The sequence below is a fragment of the Ornithorhynchus anatinus genome, chromosome 4, assembly GCF_004115215.2.
Source record: "Ornithorhynchus anatinus isolate Pmale09 chromosome 4, mOrnAna1.pri.v4, whole genome shotgun sequence".
Classification (NCBI taxonomy): Eukaryota; Metazoa; Chordata; class Mammalia; order Monotremata; family Ornithorhynchidae; genus Ornithorhynchus; species Ornithorhynchus anatinus.
Window position 1 is genome coordinate 654,477 of NC_041731.1, and position 14,513 is coordinate 668,989.

General features: G+C 46.0%; 1 protein-coding gene across 1 annotated transcript in view; it reads left to right on the top strand.

Annotated features, from left to right (window-relative positions):
- Positions 1 to 14,513, top strand: part of TRAPPC9 (trafficking protein particle complex subunit 9) — a 191,167-nt gene that overhangs the window by 23,217 nt on the left and 153,437 nt on the right. Inside the window, exons 8-11 of the mRNA XM_029062397.1 lie at positions 1,536 to 1,752; positions 3,096 to 3,239; positions 12,975 to 13,101; positions 13,385 to 13,530. Coding sequence (XP_028918230.1) covers positions 1,536 to 1,752; positions 3,096 to 3,239; positions 12,975 to 13,101; positions 13,385 to 13,530 — 634 coding nt within the window. The remainder of the gene's footprint in view (positions 1 to 1,535; positions 1,753 to 3,095; positions 3,240 to 12,974; positions 13,102 to 13,384; positions 13,531 to 14,513) is intronic.

Here is a 14,513-nt window from a genome sequence, read left to right on the forward strand (position 1 = left end):
GGATTCTGGTGGCAGAAACCCATTTTTAACTTGGAGGTACCTCTCGGGTCTCTTGGTGCATCCTTCTTTCCACTTTAAGACTCACTTTTTCTTTTTTTCCTGGTGAAGTGGTTTTGATAAAAGAGAAATTGATGTGATGACTCCAGACTAATCTAATTTTTTTTCTTCCCCTGTGAATTTCTAAACAAGGTGTTAGTATACCTTCTCCAGGCAAAGCCCAGAAAGGTGAAATGAATTTTGTCCAGTTCCCCAGGGACTTAGTGGCAAATCTGGGGTCAGAGCTGAAATGAATCAATTTCTATCATTGTCTCTTGCTGTCGTGCCATTCTCAGGCTTGGCTCTTGGGTATGCCGGCCTGGGAGAACCTGGGCCACTTTCCTTATTCTTTGGGGGCAGCACCAGGATCCTCCTCTTCCCACCCAGCCACTCACCCACTGTGAGCTCACTCACCCCCCGAACCAAGGCGGGATGGACTGGCAAGAGTAGCGGGGGCCTGGGGTTGGCATGGCCTTGGAACTTTGGTGGCTGAACTAGCTGGAGGTTGGCATGGTGGGCATCTCGGCACACGTGCTGAGGCTGGCACAGCATCAAGATGCAGGTTCCTTGGGGTGTGGGTTGCCTTTGGGAATTAGTCTTCTGACTTTGGATGCACTGAGGGGGACTGGTTTGCCTGGGAGACTGGCTCAATGCACCCATTTGAGAAAAGCCCTCACTTGTAGCTAGTGGTTTTAGGCCTGTGATTTCGATGGTGTGTGCAAATCTCACAATGTGCAGTAGATGTCAGCAGTATTGCACTGGAAAGATGAGGAGCGGTTCCAAACTCAGGTGGTTGCAGTTGTGATTATCTGGTTAACTCCCTCGAGACTTTCCCAAGACGTTTTTCTCTCGTTGACCCATTTCAGTCCGTTTGCCGGAAAACTTGACCAGGGAATAATGAGTTGTGATGCTCATTCTGCTAGGGAACGTGTCTGCTAATTCTGTTGTTTTATGCTGTCCCAGATGCTTAAAACAGTGCTCTGCACAAAGTAATTGCTCAATAAATACCATTGACTGATTGATTCTGATGGCATTTAATTATCATCATTGGCATCAGTAGTATTTATGGCGCACCTACTGAGGCATAGCATTTTGCATTTTACCGCTCAGTGCTTGAGACATAGAACAGCAGCACAATACACATCCCCTCCCTACAAGGAGTTTACAATTTTCTGTGGGACAGAGGGAATCCAGCCGTAGATTATTTTCAAATAGTGAGAACAAGAATTGGGCTGGGTGCAGGTGTATCAGGATGATATAACTGGATAAGTGGTTGAATATACAAATAAAAATATATATGAGGGTTAAACTTTCTAAAATGGAGCAAGCTTTAGATTCCTTTGCAGAGCATTTGGCTTAATGATTCCACCGATGTCTTAGAGAGAGTCCTTGGGTAAGGATATATGATATGATCGGACATGGTTTCTTGAATATAACTTTCCGTCTTGCCTGCCTCCTAATGTAACACTTCAAGACTTTTCCTTTCCTCGGTGCCACAGCTCTCAGAAGAAGAAAAAATCCAGCGCTACAGCATCCTATCTGAGCTCTATGAGCTGATTGGCTTCCACCGAAAGTCTGCGTTTTTCAAGCGGGTGGCGGCCATGCAGTGTGTAGCCCCGAGCATCCCTGAGCCCGGGTGGAGGGCCTGCTACAAGCTGCTGCTGGAGACCCTGCCCGGCTACAGTCTGTCTCTGGATCCCAAAGACTTCAGTTATGGTTTGTTTGTTTGTTTTATGGTATTTGTTGACCGCTTACTATGTGCCAGGCCCTGAACTAAGCTCTGGGATAGATACAAGCTAATCAGGTTGGACACAGTCCCTGTCCCATGAGGGGCTCACATTCCTAGTCCCCATTTTACAGATGAGATAACTGAAGGACAGAGATGTTAAATGACTTGCCCAGAGTCACACAGCATACAAGAGGCAGAACCAGGATTAGAGCCCAAAGCCTTCTGACTCCCAGGCCCACACTCTATACCCTAGTCCTTGCTGCTTCACCTGGTAACTGCAGCTCGCTCCCGGTCCTCCTCTCCTTTTCCGCCACATGACCCTCTTTGGAGACAAAGACCATGGGAATCTTGTTTGATGATTACAGGAACAATAACTGGAAAATCCAAGCTCCTCGAGGGCAGAGATTGGGTCTACTTATTCTGTGGTACTCTCCCAAATGTTTAGTCCAGTGCTCTGCAAACAGTAAGTGCTCAATAAATACCATTGATTCACTGATTGAATGTCAGGAAATCCTCAGTCTGCCCTGTCAAAATTGAGTGTAAATCTCCCCTGTTATGATGAGCCCAAGTGGTATGTGAAACAAATTCCTCTTGAAGCAGGTGGGTAGGTTTGAAGGGTAGGGGCACACTGAGGGCCAGGTTAAGTGGGCTTCAAATTTCAATTTGGCAAGCAGAGTTTTTTGGCACTTGGTGCTGAGAAGCTGGACGGCAGCTGCAGAAATGGCTGCAGACCTCTCTGAGGACAGGCTTGGAGTCCCTTGGTCGTTTTGTGGGCACATGGCAACTGCTTGTTGACCTGTGTTTCCCTCTGGCTGCCCTTTGCCCATTTCCTTGGCTCTTTCTCTTGCATGTGCTGTCATCTTCCCCAGTGCCTGGAGTCATTCCTCACTTGTCTGGTCACACCTACCTCAACAGAAATCACTAATGTCAGAAGAAATCAACATTCACGTTTCTTTCAGTTAGGAATTTTCATAATTATGCTCAAATTTGCTGTGCTAGAAAGCACTTTTGTTTCAGGGTTATCATAATTAATTTTGAAGTGGGCAGTTTCAAATGGTGTGCTGTTATGGTGATTAGAAATCAATATAACAAATATGTAGTTTTCTGGTTGAGAGGGCTAATCCTGGATCTGGAACTTTTTTTCCAACTCTAAGCTCTGAAGCAAAATCTTGTGTTTTTTTTTCTTTCCTCTGTTGATCATTGAGGTTTTAACTTGGAATCACCCCATTTTTATTCTCTCCACCACCTTGCTCCTAAATTGATCAACATTTTCCAGGCCAGCAGGCCTTCTTAAAATTCTGTCAGTTCTGACTGGTTGCTTCCATTGCAGGAACTCATCGAGGTTGGGCCGCAGTACAGATGCGTCTGCTCCATGAGCTGGTGTATGCTTCTAGGAGAATGGGGAACCCTGCTCTCTCTGTCCGGCACCTGTCCTTCCTGTTACAGACCATGCTGGACTTCCTGTCTGACCAGGGTAAGTGGGTTAGTTCAGTAGCAGGGATGGGAGGGCCCTTGAGGGTTACCTCATTTCCTCAGAGTACTGCTTTAAGGCAGAACCCTCCCACCCTCAGTACAAAGAGGTAGGGACCCCCAGAGACAGTGTCCCAAACAATCATTCATTCATTCATTCATTCATTTATTGAGCGCTTACTATGTGCAGAGCACTGTACTAAGCGCTTGGAATGAACAAGTTGGCAACAGATAGAGACAGTCCCTGCCGTTTGACGGGCTTACAGTCTAATCAGGGGAGACAGACAGACAAGAACAGTGGCAATAAATAGAGTCAAGGGGAAGAACATCTCGTAAAAACAATGGCAACTAAATAGAATCAAGTCAGTCAGTGGCGTTCGTTGAGCACTTACTGTTTGCAGACTACTGTACTAAGCGCTGAGGAGAATACAGTATAACAGAGTTGGAAGAAGCGATCCCTGCCCACAAGGAGCTTATAGTCTAGAGCGGGGGAGGCAGACGTTAACATAAATTACAGATATTTGTATAAGTGCCGTGGGACTGAAGGCGCGATGAACATCAGGTGCTGAAAGGGTATAGATCCAAGTCCCAAGGTGACTCAGAAGGTAAAAGCGAGCAGTGGAAATGGTTTAGTTGGGAAAGACCTGTTGGAAGAGATGTGATTTTAAGAAGTCTTTGAGGAGGGGGAAGAGTGGTGGTCTAACATACATGGAAGTGGAGGGAGTTCCCAGCCAGAGGGAGGACAAGGGCAAGGGGTCAGCGGTGCGAGTAGGTTGGCATTATGGGAGTGAAGTGAGCATGTTGGGTTGTAGATGGAAATCAGTGAGGTGAGGTGGGGGGTGCAAGGTGACTGGGTGCTTTAAAACCAATGGTAAGGAAGCCGAGAGACATGGCTTCCCTCAGTAACCAGAAGGATGCAAATGAAAGCAAATGATCTGAACTGCTTGGGATTGAGAGTCCTCTGGATAATCCAGAACTTGTATAGCCAAGAGTTTGGATAATAGATAAGGCAGACTCCCAGCAAGACTCCGCATCAGTGAGCCCCTGACTGGTGTGTCGTGTTCAGTTCTGCAAATAACCAATAAATTATTTGTAACCTAATTATCCACCCAACAGCTCGAGTCATCATTAGAATTCATTGAGCATCCCCCATGTGCAGTAGGATTGCCAAACTGCTCTTCCGTGGTGGGCTGAAAGAGGGTAACTATAATCAGGATGGAGGAAGAAACATTTTAAAGACACAGTGAAAGGCAATGTCAGCGGGTGAGGCCCAACAGCAGGCAGCTGAGTTAACAGCATCTGAGAGTAAGCAGTCTGGTGGGCGGCAGTCTGAAATGGTGGACTGTCTTGGGGCGGAAGGTGGGAAAAATGTAAACAGTGCCAGGCACTGCAGCAAGGAGTGAACTTCGCAGCACATGATGTGGCAAGTCCAGTCCGGCCTGCATTGATTTCACCTCATCTTTGGACTTGGATGAGGGAATTTTAATTTTAGCCCTTCTCAGACAAGCATTTTTAATTTTAATAGCTTTTTTGTTTTTTTACGTGTAATATCTAATAATGGCCCCTTTCAGATCAGCTACCTTGTAAAGTGTTGGTTTTCATATCCAGATCCATCTTGACAGAGAGGGCTAGAAGAAGAAACATATTACTGGTGGGCCCCATTGGGGCATGAAACGTTTCCTGCTAATCATGATAAAAATGTCTCTGCTTTCTTACTGCATCCTGCTCAATTCGTAGCATAGCTTGATTCTCTTATTTCCTGAGTGGACATTACAATTGAGAGAGACGATTTTGAAAAAAGGCCTCAATGGTCTCATTTAGTACAAAGCATCTTAGGGTCTTAAGGCATTATAAAAAGAAACCATAACCAAATCTGTCTTTTTAATAATCAAATTAAGCGGTGGAGGCGGGTAGAAGGGTTTCTGTATGACAAACCAAACGATGAAATCCAGTAAGAAGGATTCAAAAGAGAAGGCAAGGCAAGACCTCTCCCAGGTCTCTAACTTTCCTCTGTGACCTGGATTCTGGTGGCAGAAACCCATTTTTATCTTGGAGGTATCTCTCGGGTCTCTTGGTGCATCCTTCTTTCCACTTTAAGACTCAAATTTTCCTTTTTTTCCTGGTGAAATGGTTTTGATAAAAGAGAAATTGATGTGATGACTCCAGACTAATCTAATTTTTTTTCTTCCCTTGTGAATTTCTAAACTTCAAGTGCGTTGGCTCAGTTATTCCGATTTCCTTATTACGGTTTCAGCCATTTCCTGATGCTGGGGTGACCCAACTTTTGAGGGCCAGACTAAGGGAACTGCTTTCAAGAGTGGTCACATAATTGTTCTGCACAAGGAGATTAGGGGGCATTGCTACCAAATGAGCCCTCATCAACCTAGGGAGGGAGTGGTGACTTGTGAAACTCCTTCACAACTTCAAAGAGTGGCAACTACTTGGTGACTTGTTCCATCCTCAGAACTCTCCCCTGCAGAACAGGCCCTTGAAGTCTTTAGTTCCTGGAGTTGATTTTTTTTTTCTCCCTGATAGGCTCTGTAAGCTTGCAGGGAGGGCAGGACCCCTTAGCATTTGTAGGTGGGCCTGATCGAAGCAGGTAGCGATCAGAACAGTACTCTGCCCGTACTAACCGCATAATAAATACCGTTGATTAATTGAGGAAGCAGTCCTCATTTGGACATGGGTTGTCATCCTTATCTTATTTACAGTGTCGGTGAGGTTAATGACAGAAGTTATAAGTTCTATTAGATAATTACAAACATTTTTTTATAAACATAGGGGTTATTGATTTAGGTGCTGAAGTAAATGAAAGATTAATTAATCAGACCGAGCCGGGCCACAGATATAAATTAACACTTGACATTTTCTCCGAGTGAAAGTGAGGAATTACCTTGCTGACACTTTGCTAATGAACTGGTTTAATGTGCTGGAATGAATGATGGCTAAAGAAAAGTGACTGCAGCTTGTTCTTGCACAAGTACTCGTTAGTCTTCCTTATGTAACTGGTTAAATATTCTCATTTTTATTTGGTTTCATGCCATCGAGGACTGTGGAGCACAGATTTTAATGAAATGGTTTTTAGGATTTATACCTCTGCAGAACTTTGTTCCCCACTTTTGAGCCTTGTGTGGACGTGGGGAAGCCTGCCGGACCAGGGCTGATTAGATTGGTACTTAGCCAAGCCCTAACAGGATCAGGGCGGGCTCAGACTGCCTACAGTCTCTCTCCCACCCCAGCTCTCAAATAGACCCCAGAGCTCTGGATTGGGAGGTTCAGGGTCGCTGGTCCGACTTGTAGTTTTGCTCTTTCCAGCATGTTCTTCACCAATGTCAGGTGGCATTGCCCTCAGTTTCATCAAAGCTGTTTCTTAAAAGCAAGGAGCTTGGGTTCTTGGCCAGGCATGGAGCTTAAATGCCTGCCAGCTCAGATCCCAGTGCAGCAAACCCAAGTCACCAGCATTCAGCAAGCGAGACTGTGCCGTGGGCTAACTTTTGGAGGAGAGCTCTTCAGCTCCTATGCACGGGCTCTGGAGGTAGATGTTCAATGAGTATGATAGGGTATAAGATGGTCGGGACTGTTTACCTATCACATTTGACTAAATTCACTAACAATAGCCTCTGGGGTTGTGTGGAATAAGCTCTGTGTGGTCCCACAGTTTGGTGTGATCCTTCCCCAAGAGCTGGTCCCATCTCAGGACTGAATACAGTTGATTTCACTGCTTCCTGAGCTTGTGAGAGTGAGAGCGAGCCATGGGCCAAGCTAACCCACACCTGTCTACTAAGGCAGAGTCCCCACTTTGCATTTGTTTTGGGAATTAGTGTGAGCGATCCAAACTCCCATCAGGTAGAATGTAAACCAAAAGAGCTTCATTGAGTGGCAGCCCTCTGACCCCAGACCCCATTTCCAAAATGACATCACTGAAAGGTTACATGTGGGCCAACTGCAGAATAAATGCTTACCCGAGACCCTGGCTGGCTACTCTTACTCTAAACTCTCACGTGACAGCTCCAGCTTGTCTTTCTTGACTATCACACAATTGCCTGTCAGTCAGCCAGTTTCCCTGAATCCACTCTGTGTGGAGTCTCTAGGTGTGGCCTAATGGAAAGAGCATGGCTCTGGGAGTCAGAAGGCCAGGTTCTCCCCTGTAAAACGAGGGTAAGATACCTGTTCTCTCTAGATTGCGAGCCATTCTAGGGATGGGGTCCATGGCTAATTCCCACCTGTTAGCTCTTTCACAGCTTTGCACAAAGTAAGCACTTCATAAATACTGTTCCTGCTCCTACCTCTCAGACTGTCCCATAGGGAACAGAGATTGTGTCTGATCTGATTTCCTTGTACCTGTTTCAGAACTTAGCACATGATTATTCCAGTGTCTGAGTACTTATTCTTGTTATGCACAAAAGCTCCCAAGGTTTTATCCTTATCTTTCAGGTCAGGTTGATCAGGCCATTTGACTCTGATGGCTTCTGAGTCCTCCTCTTTCTTCCCACCTAAATGCATTTACCTTGTCCTAGGAAAAGGCCCGGCACGTTGCTCGCTTCGCTGCAGTAAGATCAGCTGGCATGTACAAAACAAACCGCAGTGGGAAAGAACAAGTCGTGGAACCCTGTATTATCTATACAAAAGTTTTTGGTTTTTTGACTCTTTCGTTTTCTGAAAAGTTGCTGCCTTCTTCAGACTTGCCACTCTAGGCTGCCTCTGTGGGACCATAACTTTCCATTCTCTCAGGTTGACCCTTGAAGTCCTACCTGTTGCTAACATTATCATTATCGTCATCATCATTATTATTGTTAGTATTAACATAATAATGATAATGTCTGTTAAACACTTAATATGTGCCAGGCACTGTGCTAAGTGCTGGGGTAGATACCAAGTAGTCATGTCAGACCCGGCCCCAGTCCTGCATAGGACTCAGTCTCGGAGGAGAGAGCATAAGTATCTCCATTTACACTCACTCCCTCGGTGAACTCATCCGCTCTCACGGCTTTGACTACCATCTCTACGCAGATGACACGCAGATCTACATCTCCGCCCCTGTCCTCTCCCCCTCCCTTCAGGCTCGCATCTCCTCCTGCCTCCGGGACGTCTCCACCTGGATGTCGGCCCGCCACCTAAAACTCAACATGAGCAAGACTGAGCTCCTCATCTTCCCTCCCAAGCCTGGTCCGCTCCCAGACTTCTCCATCACCGTGGATGGCACGACCATCCTTCCCGTCCCGCAGGCCCGCAATCTCGGTGTCATCCTTGACTCGTCCCTCTCGTTCACCCCACACATCCTATCCGTTACCAAGACCTGCCGGTTTCACCTCTACAATATCGCCAAGATCCGCCCTTTCCTCTCCACCCAAACGGCTACCTTACTATTACGGGCTCTCGTTATATCCCGGCTAGACTACTGTGTCAGCCTTCTCTCTGACCTCCCTTCCTCCTCTCTCGCCCCACTCCGGTCTATTCTTCACTCCGCTGCCCGGCTCATCTTCCTGCAGAAACGATCTGGGCATGTCACTCCCCTTCTTAAACAACTCCAGTGGTTGCCTATCGACCTCCGCTCCAAACAAAAACTCCTCACTCTAGGCTTCAAGGCTCTCCATCACCTTGCCCCTTCCTACCTCTCCTCCCTTCTCTCTTTCTACCGCCCACCCCGCACGCTCCGCTCCTCTGCCGCCCACCTCCTCGCCGTCCCTCGGTCTCGCCTATCCCGCCGTCGACCCCTGGGTCACGTCCTCCCGCGGTCCTGGAACGCCCTCCCTCCTCACCTCCGCCAAACTGATTCTCTTTCCCTCTTCAAAACCTTACTTAAAAATCACCTCCTCCAAGAGGCCTTCCCAGACTGAGCTCCTCTTCCCCCTCTACTCCCTCTGCCATCCCCCCTTTACCTCTCCGCAGCTAAAGCCTCATTTTCCCCTTTTCCCTCTGCTCCTCCACCTCTCCCTTCCCATCCCCACAGCACTGTACTTGTCCGCTCAACTGTATATATTTTCGTTACCCTATTTATTTTGTTAATGAATTGTACATCACCTTGATTCTATTTAGTTGCCATTGTTTTTACGAGATGTTCTTCCCCTTGACGCTGTTTAGTGCCATTGTTCTTGTCTGTCCGTCTCCCCCGATTAGACTGTAAGCCCGTCAAACGGCAGGGACTGTCTCTATCTGTTGCCGACTTGTTCATCCCAAGCGCTTAGTACAGTGCTCTGCACATAGTAAGCGCTCAATAAATACTATTGAATGAATGAATGAATGAAAGTATTTATTCCCTGTTGTACAGATGAGGAAACTGAGGCCCAGAGAAGTGATCTACTTAGGGTCACACAGCAAGCAAGTGGTGCTGTTGGGATAGAACCCAGGTCTCTAGACTCCAAGTTCAGTGCTCTTTCTACTGGGCTGCACTGCTTCTCTAGTTAAAATGCAGTCTCAGTTCCCTTGCTCATCCTCTCTCACATGAGGTTCCAACTTCTGATTTGGGTGATGCACAAGCAGGTGGTAGGATGTGCTTCAGGGAAGACTGTTGAGGACCCTGGGAATGCTGTTTTCCCTTTTTCGTTTCCTTCTTTAAGTTCTCCATTGCAAGGGATGCGAAACTGGAAAATAGGGAGTGGTGAAATGGGGAGATGTGTTGTTTTTTTGGCCCAGTTTGCAGTTTGCTTGGTTTTCTGGGGCAGATGCCCTGGTCATCTTCACCTTCAGGTATGTAATCCTAAAACTGCCTGCTGTGTCCTGGGGGTGAGGGTAGGGAGTGGGAACCAGCCTTCCCCCCATCCCCCACCCGGCCTCATTAAGGGTTAGTGCTGCACTAAATGAGAAGGAGACCCCTGCCCCCAGCATCTCCAAAGGCAACGTGGCTGTTTACAAAGCAATTTCCTGGTCCTTGAGAGCCGGGAAATGCATATTGTTTGCAAGTTGTTGAGACTCAAATTCAGGGGGTAAGAAAAGCCGGTTGGCTGTGAGTTGTTTTGGATTCTTTCCTTTTCTGAAGTCGAGCTGTTACCTCCTTCTCACAGCCATTCTAAGTTGTAAAGTATAGTTGGACAGTTGTCAGAGGAGTTGGGCTGCTAATCTGGCTCCATTTTTTTCCCTCATCGCCTCAAGTTATTTTGAGATTGCTATGGAGAGCCTGGTAAGAGTTTTGGCTTTGTGTTAAAATGAGAAGATGTAGTCCCATTCAACCTCCCCTGGGTGTTTACGGTGTTCACTCTAATTTTTCAGTCTCCGTGTGAGTCAGCAACTGGCACAGTGTTTGGTTTGGAATGAGGGTCAGGCGGAACGTTTCGAGCCTGATGGTGTCCAAATGTGTAGCATCTACAAAGCACCAACTGCCTTAAGGGAGGACCAGATAAGAGGGTTAGTGTGCATTTAGACAAATATTTTCACATAGCAATTTGTCATCGTTGTACTACTAGGGAATCCAATTGCATTTTTATCATCCAGTTTTGGAGAAAAACTTCTGTTTCTCAAAGTAATAGGATTTTTTGTGACTTATTATGAGATGAGATGAGCCAGGTTTCGAATAAGATATCTGGTGCATTTCAATGTTTAAATGGTAGAGGCCATTAAGTATGAGTCATTGACTAAACTGCCATTTAGTTTGGCACAACAATGTCAGTTAGATTTAGATGCAAAGAACAAAGATGCAAATTTGGATTTCACCCGCACTTTAAACTACCGTCTGCCTGCTTGATCAGAATATGCTTTTCTCCTCTGTAGAAACTGCAGTGTTAGTACAGCTTTGTGTGATGTAGCTGAATCCGAAATTGACAAGGAAATGATGTGAAGTCACTTAAAACAATGTAGAAACTCAAAGCATAGAAGGAACCTTTCACAAGCAGAAATCGGAGCCCCATGAAACCTGGGAGGTTAGGGAGCTGAAGGAAGTTTTCCCTTTGGGCATGAATATCACAGTAAAACCAAAAGAGGAAAGCAACATAGCATAGTGGAAAGAGCAAGGGACTGGAAGTCAAGGGACCTTGGGCAAGTCGCTTCTTCCCTGGGCCTCAGTTAACTCATCTGTAAAATGGAGATTAAGCCTGTGAACCCCATGTGGGAAATGGACTGTGTCCTACCTAATTAACTTGTATCTTACCCAGGGCTAGTACAGTGCCCGGTGCATAGTAAACACTGAAATACCATTAAAAAAAAAAGGAAAGAAGGTGTTTGCTCTCAGCAGATTCTTGGCTTTGCTTAGTCAAGTGAGTTGGAGAGCAAGAGAAAGGAAGGAGGCTAGTAGTAGTAGTAGTTATGGTATTATTGACTGAGCACTCACTAGATACAGAGAAGCAGCGTGGCTCAGTGGAAAGAGCTCAGGCTTGGGAGTCAGAGGTCATGGGTTTGTATCCCAGCTCCGCCGCTTGCCAGCTGTAAGTCACTTAACTTCTCTGTGTCTCAGTTACCTCATCTGTAAAATAGGAATTAAGACTGTGAGCCCCCCGTGGGACAACCTGATCACCTTGTATCCTCCCAGCGCTTAGAACAGTGCTTTGCACCTAGTAAGCACTTAACAAATACCACCGTTATTATACAGTGCATTATATTAAGCACTTGGGGGGAGACAAAAAGAAGTGACACAGTTCCTGCCCTCCAGGAGCTTTTACTCTAGTGGGGGGACTGAAATAAGAAATAATTATAAACAGAGCAACCGTGATGTGCAATCAAATAAGAACGTGTCTATTTATTGTTGTACCCTCCCAAGTGCTTAGTACAGTGCTCTGTTCACAGTAAGCGCTCAATACATACAGTTGAATGAAATAGATACCCAAGTGCTGAAGATTGATAAAACTAAGTATCTGAGTTTATAGAGCTCGGAGTACTGGGCATTAATCAGGGAAGGCTTGTTGGAGGAGGTTGGATTTTCAGTAGGCTTTGACCATGGAAATTTGCTAGGTAGGGGAGGGGCGGCACTGGCTTCCATGGCAGGTCCAGTGCAGACTCTGCTGGCAGAGTGTAATTGTTCATGGTTCACATGCTGTTGGAAACTCTGGGCCCCAAGCCCTAAAGAGCTTCCCCACTTATCTGAGTTGGGGCCATCCAAATTGGAGCAGCCCTACTCTAGATCTCTCAAAAGATTGCATTGGCTAATGGGACTGGAGTAATGGCTCAATCTTCTCCACTTCAGGGCCCTGGGTAAGTGGTCTTTTGGCCTGATGGTTTTCTTACAGCTCTCCTGAGTTTTGGTTAACCTGTTGCAGCGGTAAACTCCCTATGGTCATAGACCATACCTATTCATTAATGTAGACCCTGGATGCTTAATTCCGAGCTGTGTGTACCCTCTGGGCTGGCCTGCCTGCCTGCTGTAGAGAGAGGGGGGCTTCTGGACTCTCCTTGCAGGAGGGGTTTTCCCAGAGACTATGAGGAAATTTAATATGGAGTCCTGCTGTGGGTTTGTGGAGGTGAATATTTTGTTCATATACGTAATATGGGCGCACGTGAGAATATAAATGATCATAACTCTTTAAATGCTATGAAAGATTAATCCTGAGTAAATTGAAAGTTGAGAAAGCCATCATGAACATTTCCCAAAACCCTATTTATTGCTTTCTTAGTCTCCTAATCCCTTTAAAAATGATACTTAGAAGTGGAAATTGGTTGAGCTATAGATTTACAATTGGATCAGGTAACTCCATTTTTGGGTGGACTGGAAAAAAGATTTTAATATCCTTAAGAAAATCCTCTTACATTGATTGAATGTGACTTCATGGCTGATGAGACCATTTTTCTTGTCTCTTTTCTTCCCCTTTGGCTTTAGAAAAAAAAGATGTAACCCAGAGTTTAGAGAACTACACATCAAAGTGCCCTGGCACCATGGAGTTTATTACACTCCCGGATGGTTTAAACTTGCCTCCTGTTCCCTTCACCAAACTCCCCATCGTAAGGTAAGAGCAACTGTTGCTCAGCCTGGCCCCGGGATGGACCGGCGATTTAGAAGGTGAAGCTATGGATTTGGTGGCCAATATCACTGTTTGGCATTTCTGTCATTATCCTTTAAGAAGTCTCCAACTTCATTGGTCATGATTCTTCTCCCAGCTCATCTGCGGGTATATTTGATGGAGAGCTGTGTTTGCTTTTCCCTGGAAGAGCTCGTTCTCGGTGCTTGTGCCAGAAGACTTTTGTGGTTGAGATGTAGCTTAACTCTTTCGGTCCCATTTAAATCAACAGGCGCGTGAAACTTCTGAACCTACCTGCCAGCTTGCGGCCCCAGAAAATTAAAAGCTTATTGGGTCAGAACACATCAACCAAGAGTCCCTTCATTTACTCTCCGATTATCGCACACCACCGGGGAGAAGAGCAAAGTAAGAAAATAGGTAAGGCCACAAGTCCTGGTCTTTTTTTCCACATTAATCTTGAACCATGCCTAATTCTGTCTCTTATTCTGATGGCTTTAATGACCAGACTTCCAAATAAATGCATGTGTTCCTTTTCCGTAGCTGTTTTTAGCTGTCATCTCGTTTGAAAGTAGAACAGTCCTTCCTGCTCCAAGGCTAAAGTTGCATTCTTGAAAACCCCTGTTCTCCAAAACTCATGCTGTCACCCATTAATAGGTAATGAGAGGATGTGAGGAAGGTGATGCAAAACCATCTGTGATATCACAGTCCACGGAGGGGATTAGGGACTGCAGGTTTCTGTTCCACCAGGTGAAATTCAATGATGTAGTTCCGTGGACAGTCATTCCCCCAGAGCCGCTTCAATTATGTGAGGGCCAATTCCCAGCCCCTCTATGGCCCTGGATTAGCTGTCTTCCCTTGCGTCCTCTTCAAATCGCACACAAAAGTATCTTGAGATGGGGACAGTGTATATGGGAAATTCTGGTGCTGTTCCTTTCCCAGGAAGGGCTTCCTGAAGCCCCTTTCTTTCGCCTGGTAGTGTTTCTAGGAGTTCAGAAGTGGGAATGGTCACATCTGCCATAGCATGTACTTCCTTGATGAGATGTGGCAGAACTTGAGGGAAGAGTCAGGGAATGTTCTTTTCACAACACAAGCCTTTTGGGTGTAACATTCCACCAGCTACTGTACTATTTTGTAATCCAGGTGGAGCTTTTACTTCATTTACTGAGCCATCGTAAGGGCACTGGAGCCTGTTTTTCATGGTTGGCCAAGCCAGCAGCCATCAAGACTCAATGGAACAAGAAGTCATTATTGGTTATTTAAAAAAAAAATCCTTCTGTTTTCTCTTGAATTGTTAAATATAGCCTATTGTCTTGTACACCCCCCGCCCCCACCCGTAACACACTTCTTTTAGTGCTCTTCCTCGGTATTGAGGAAAGGTTGCAAAGTATGCCTTGAGCTAA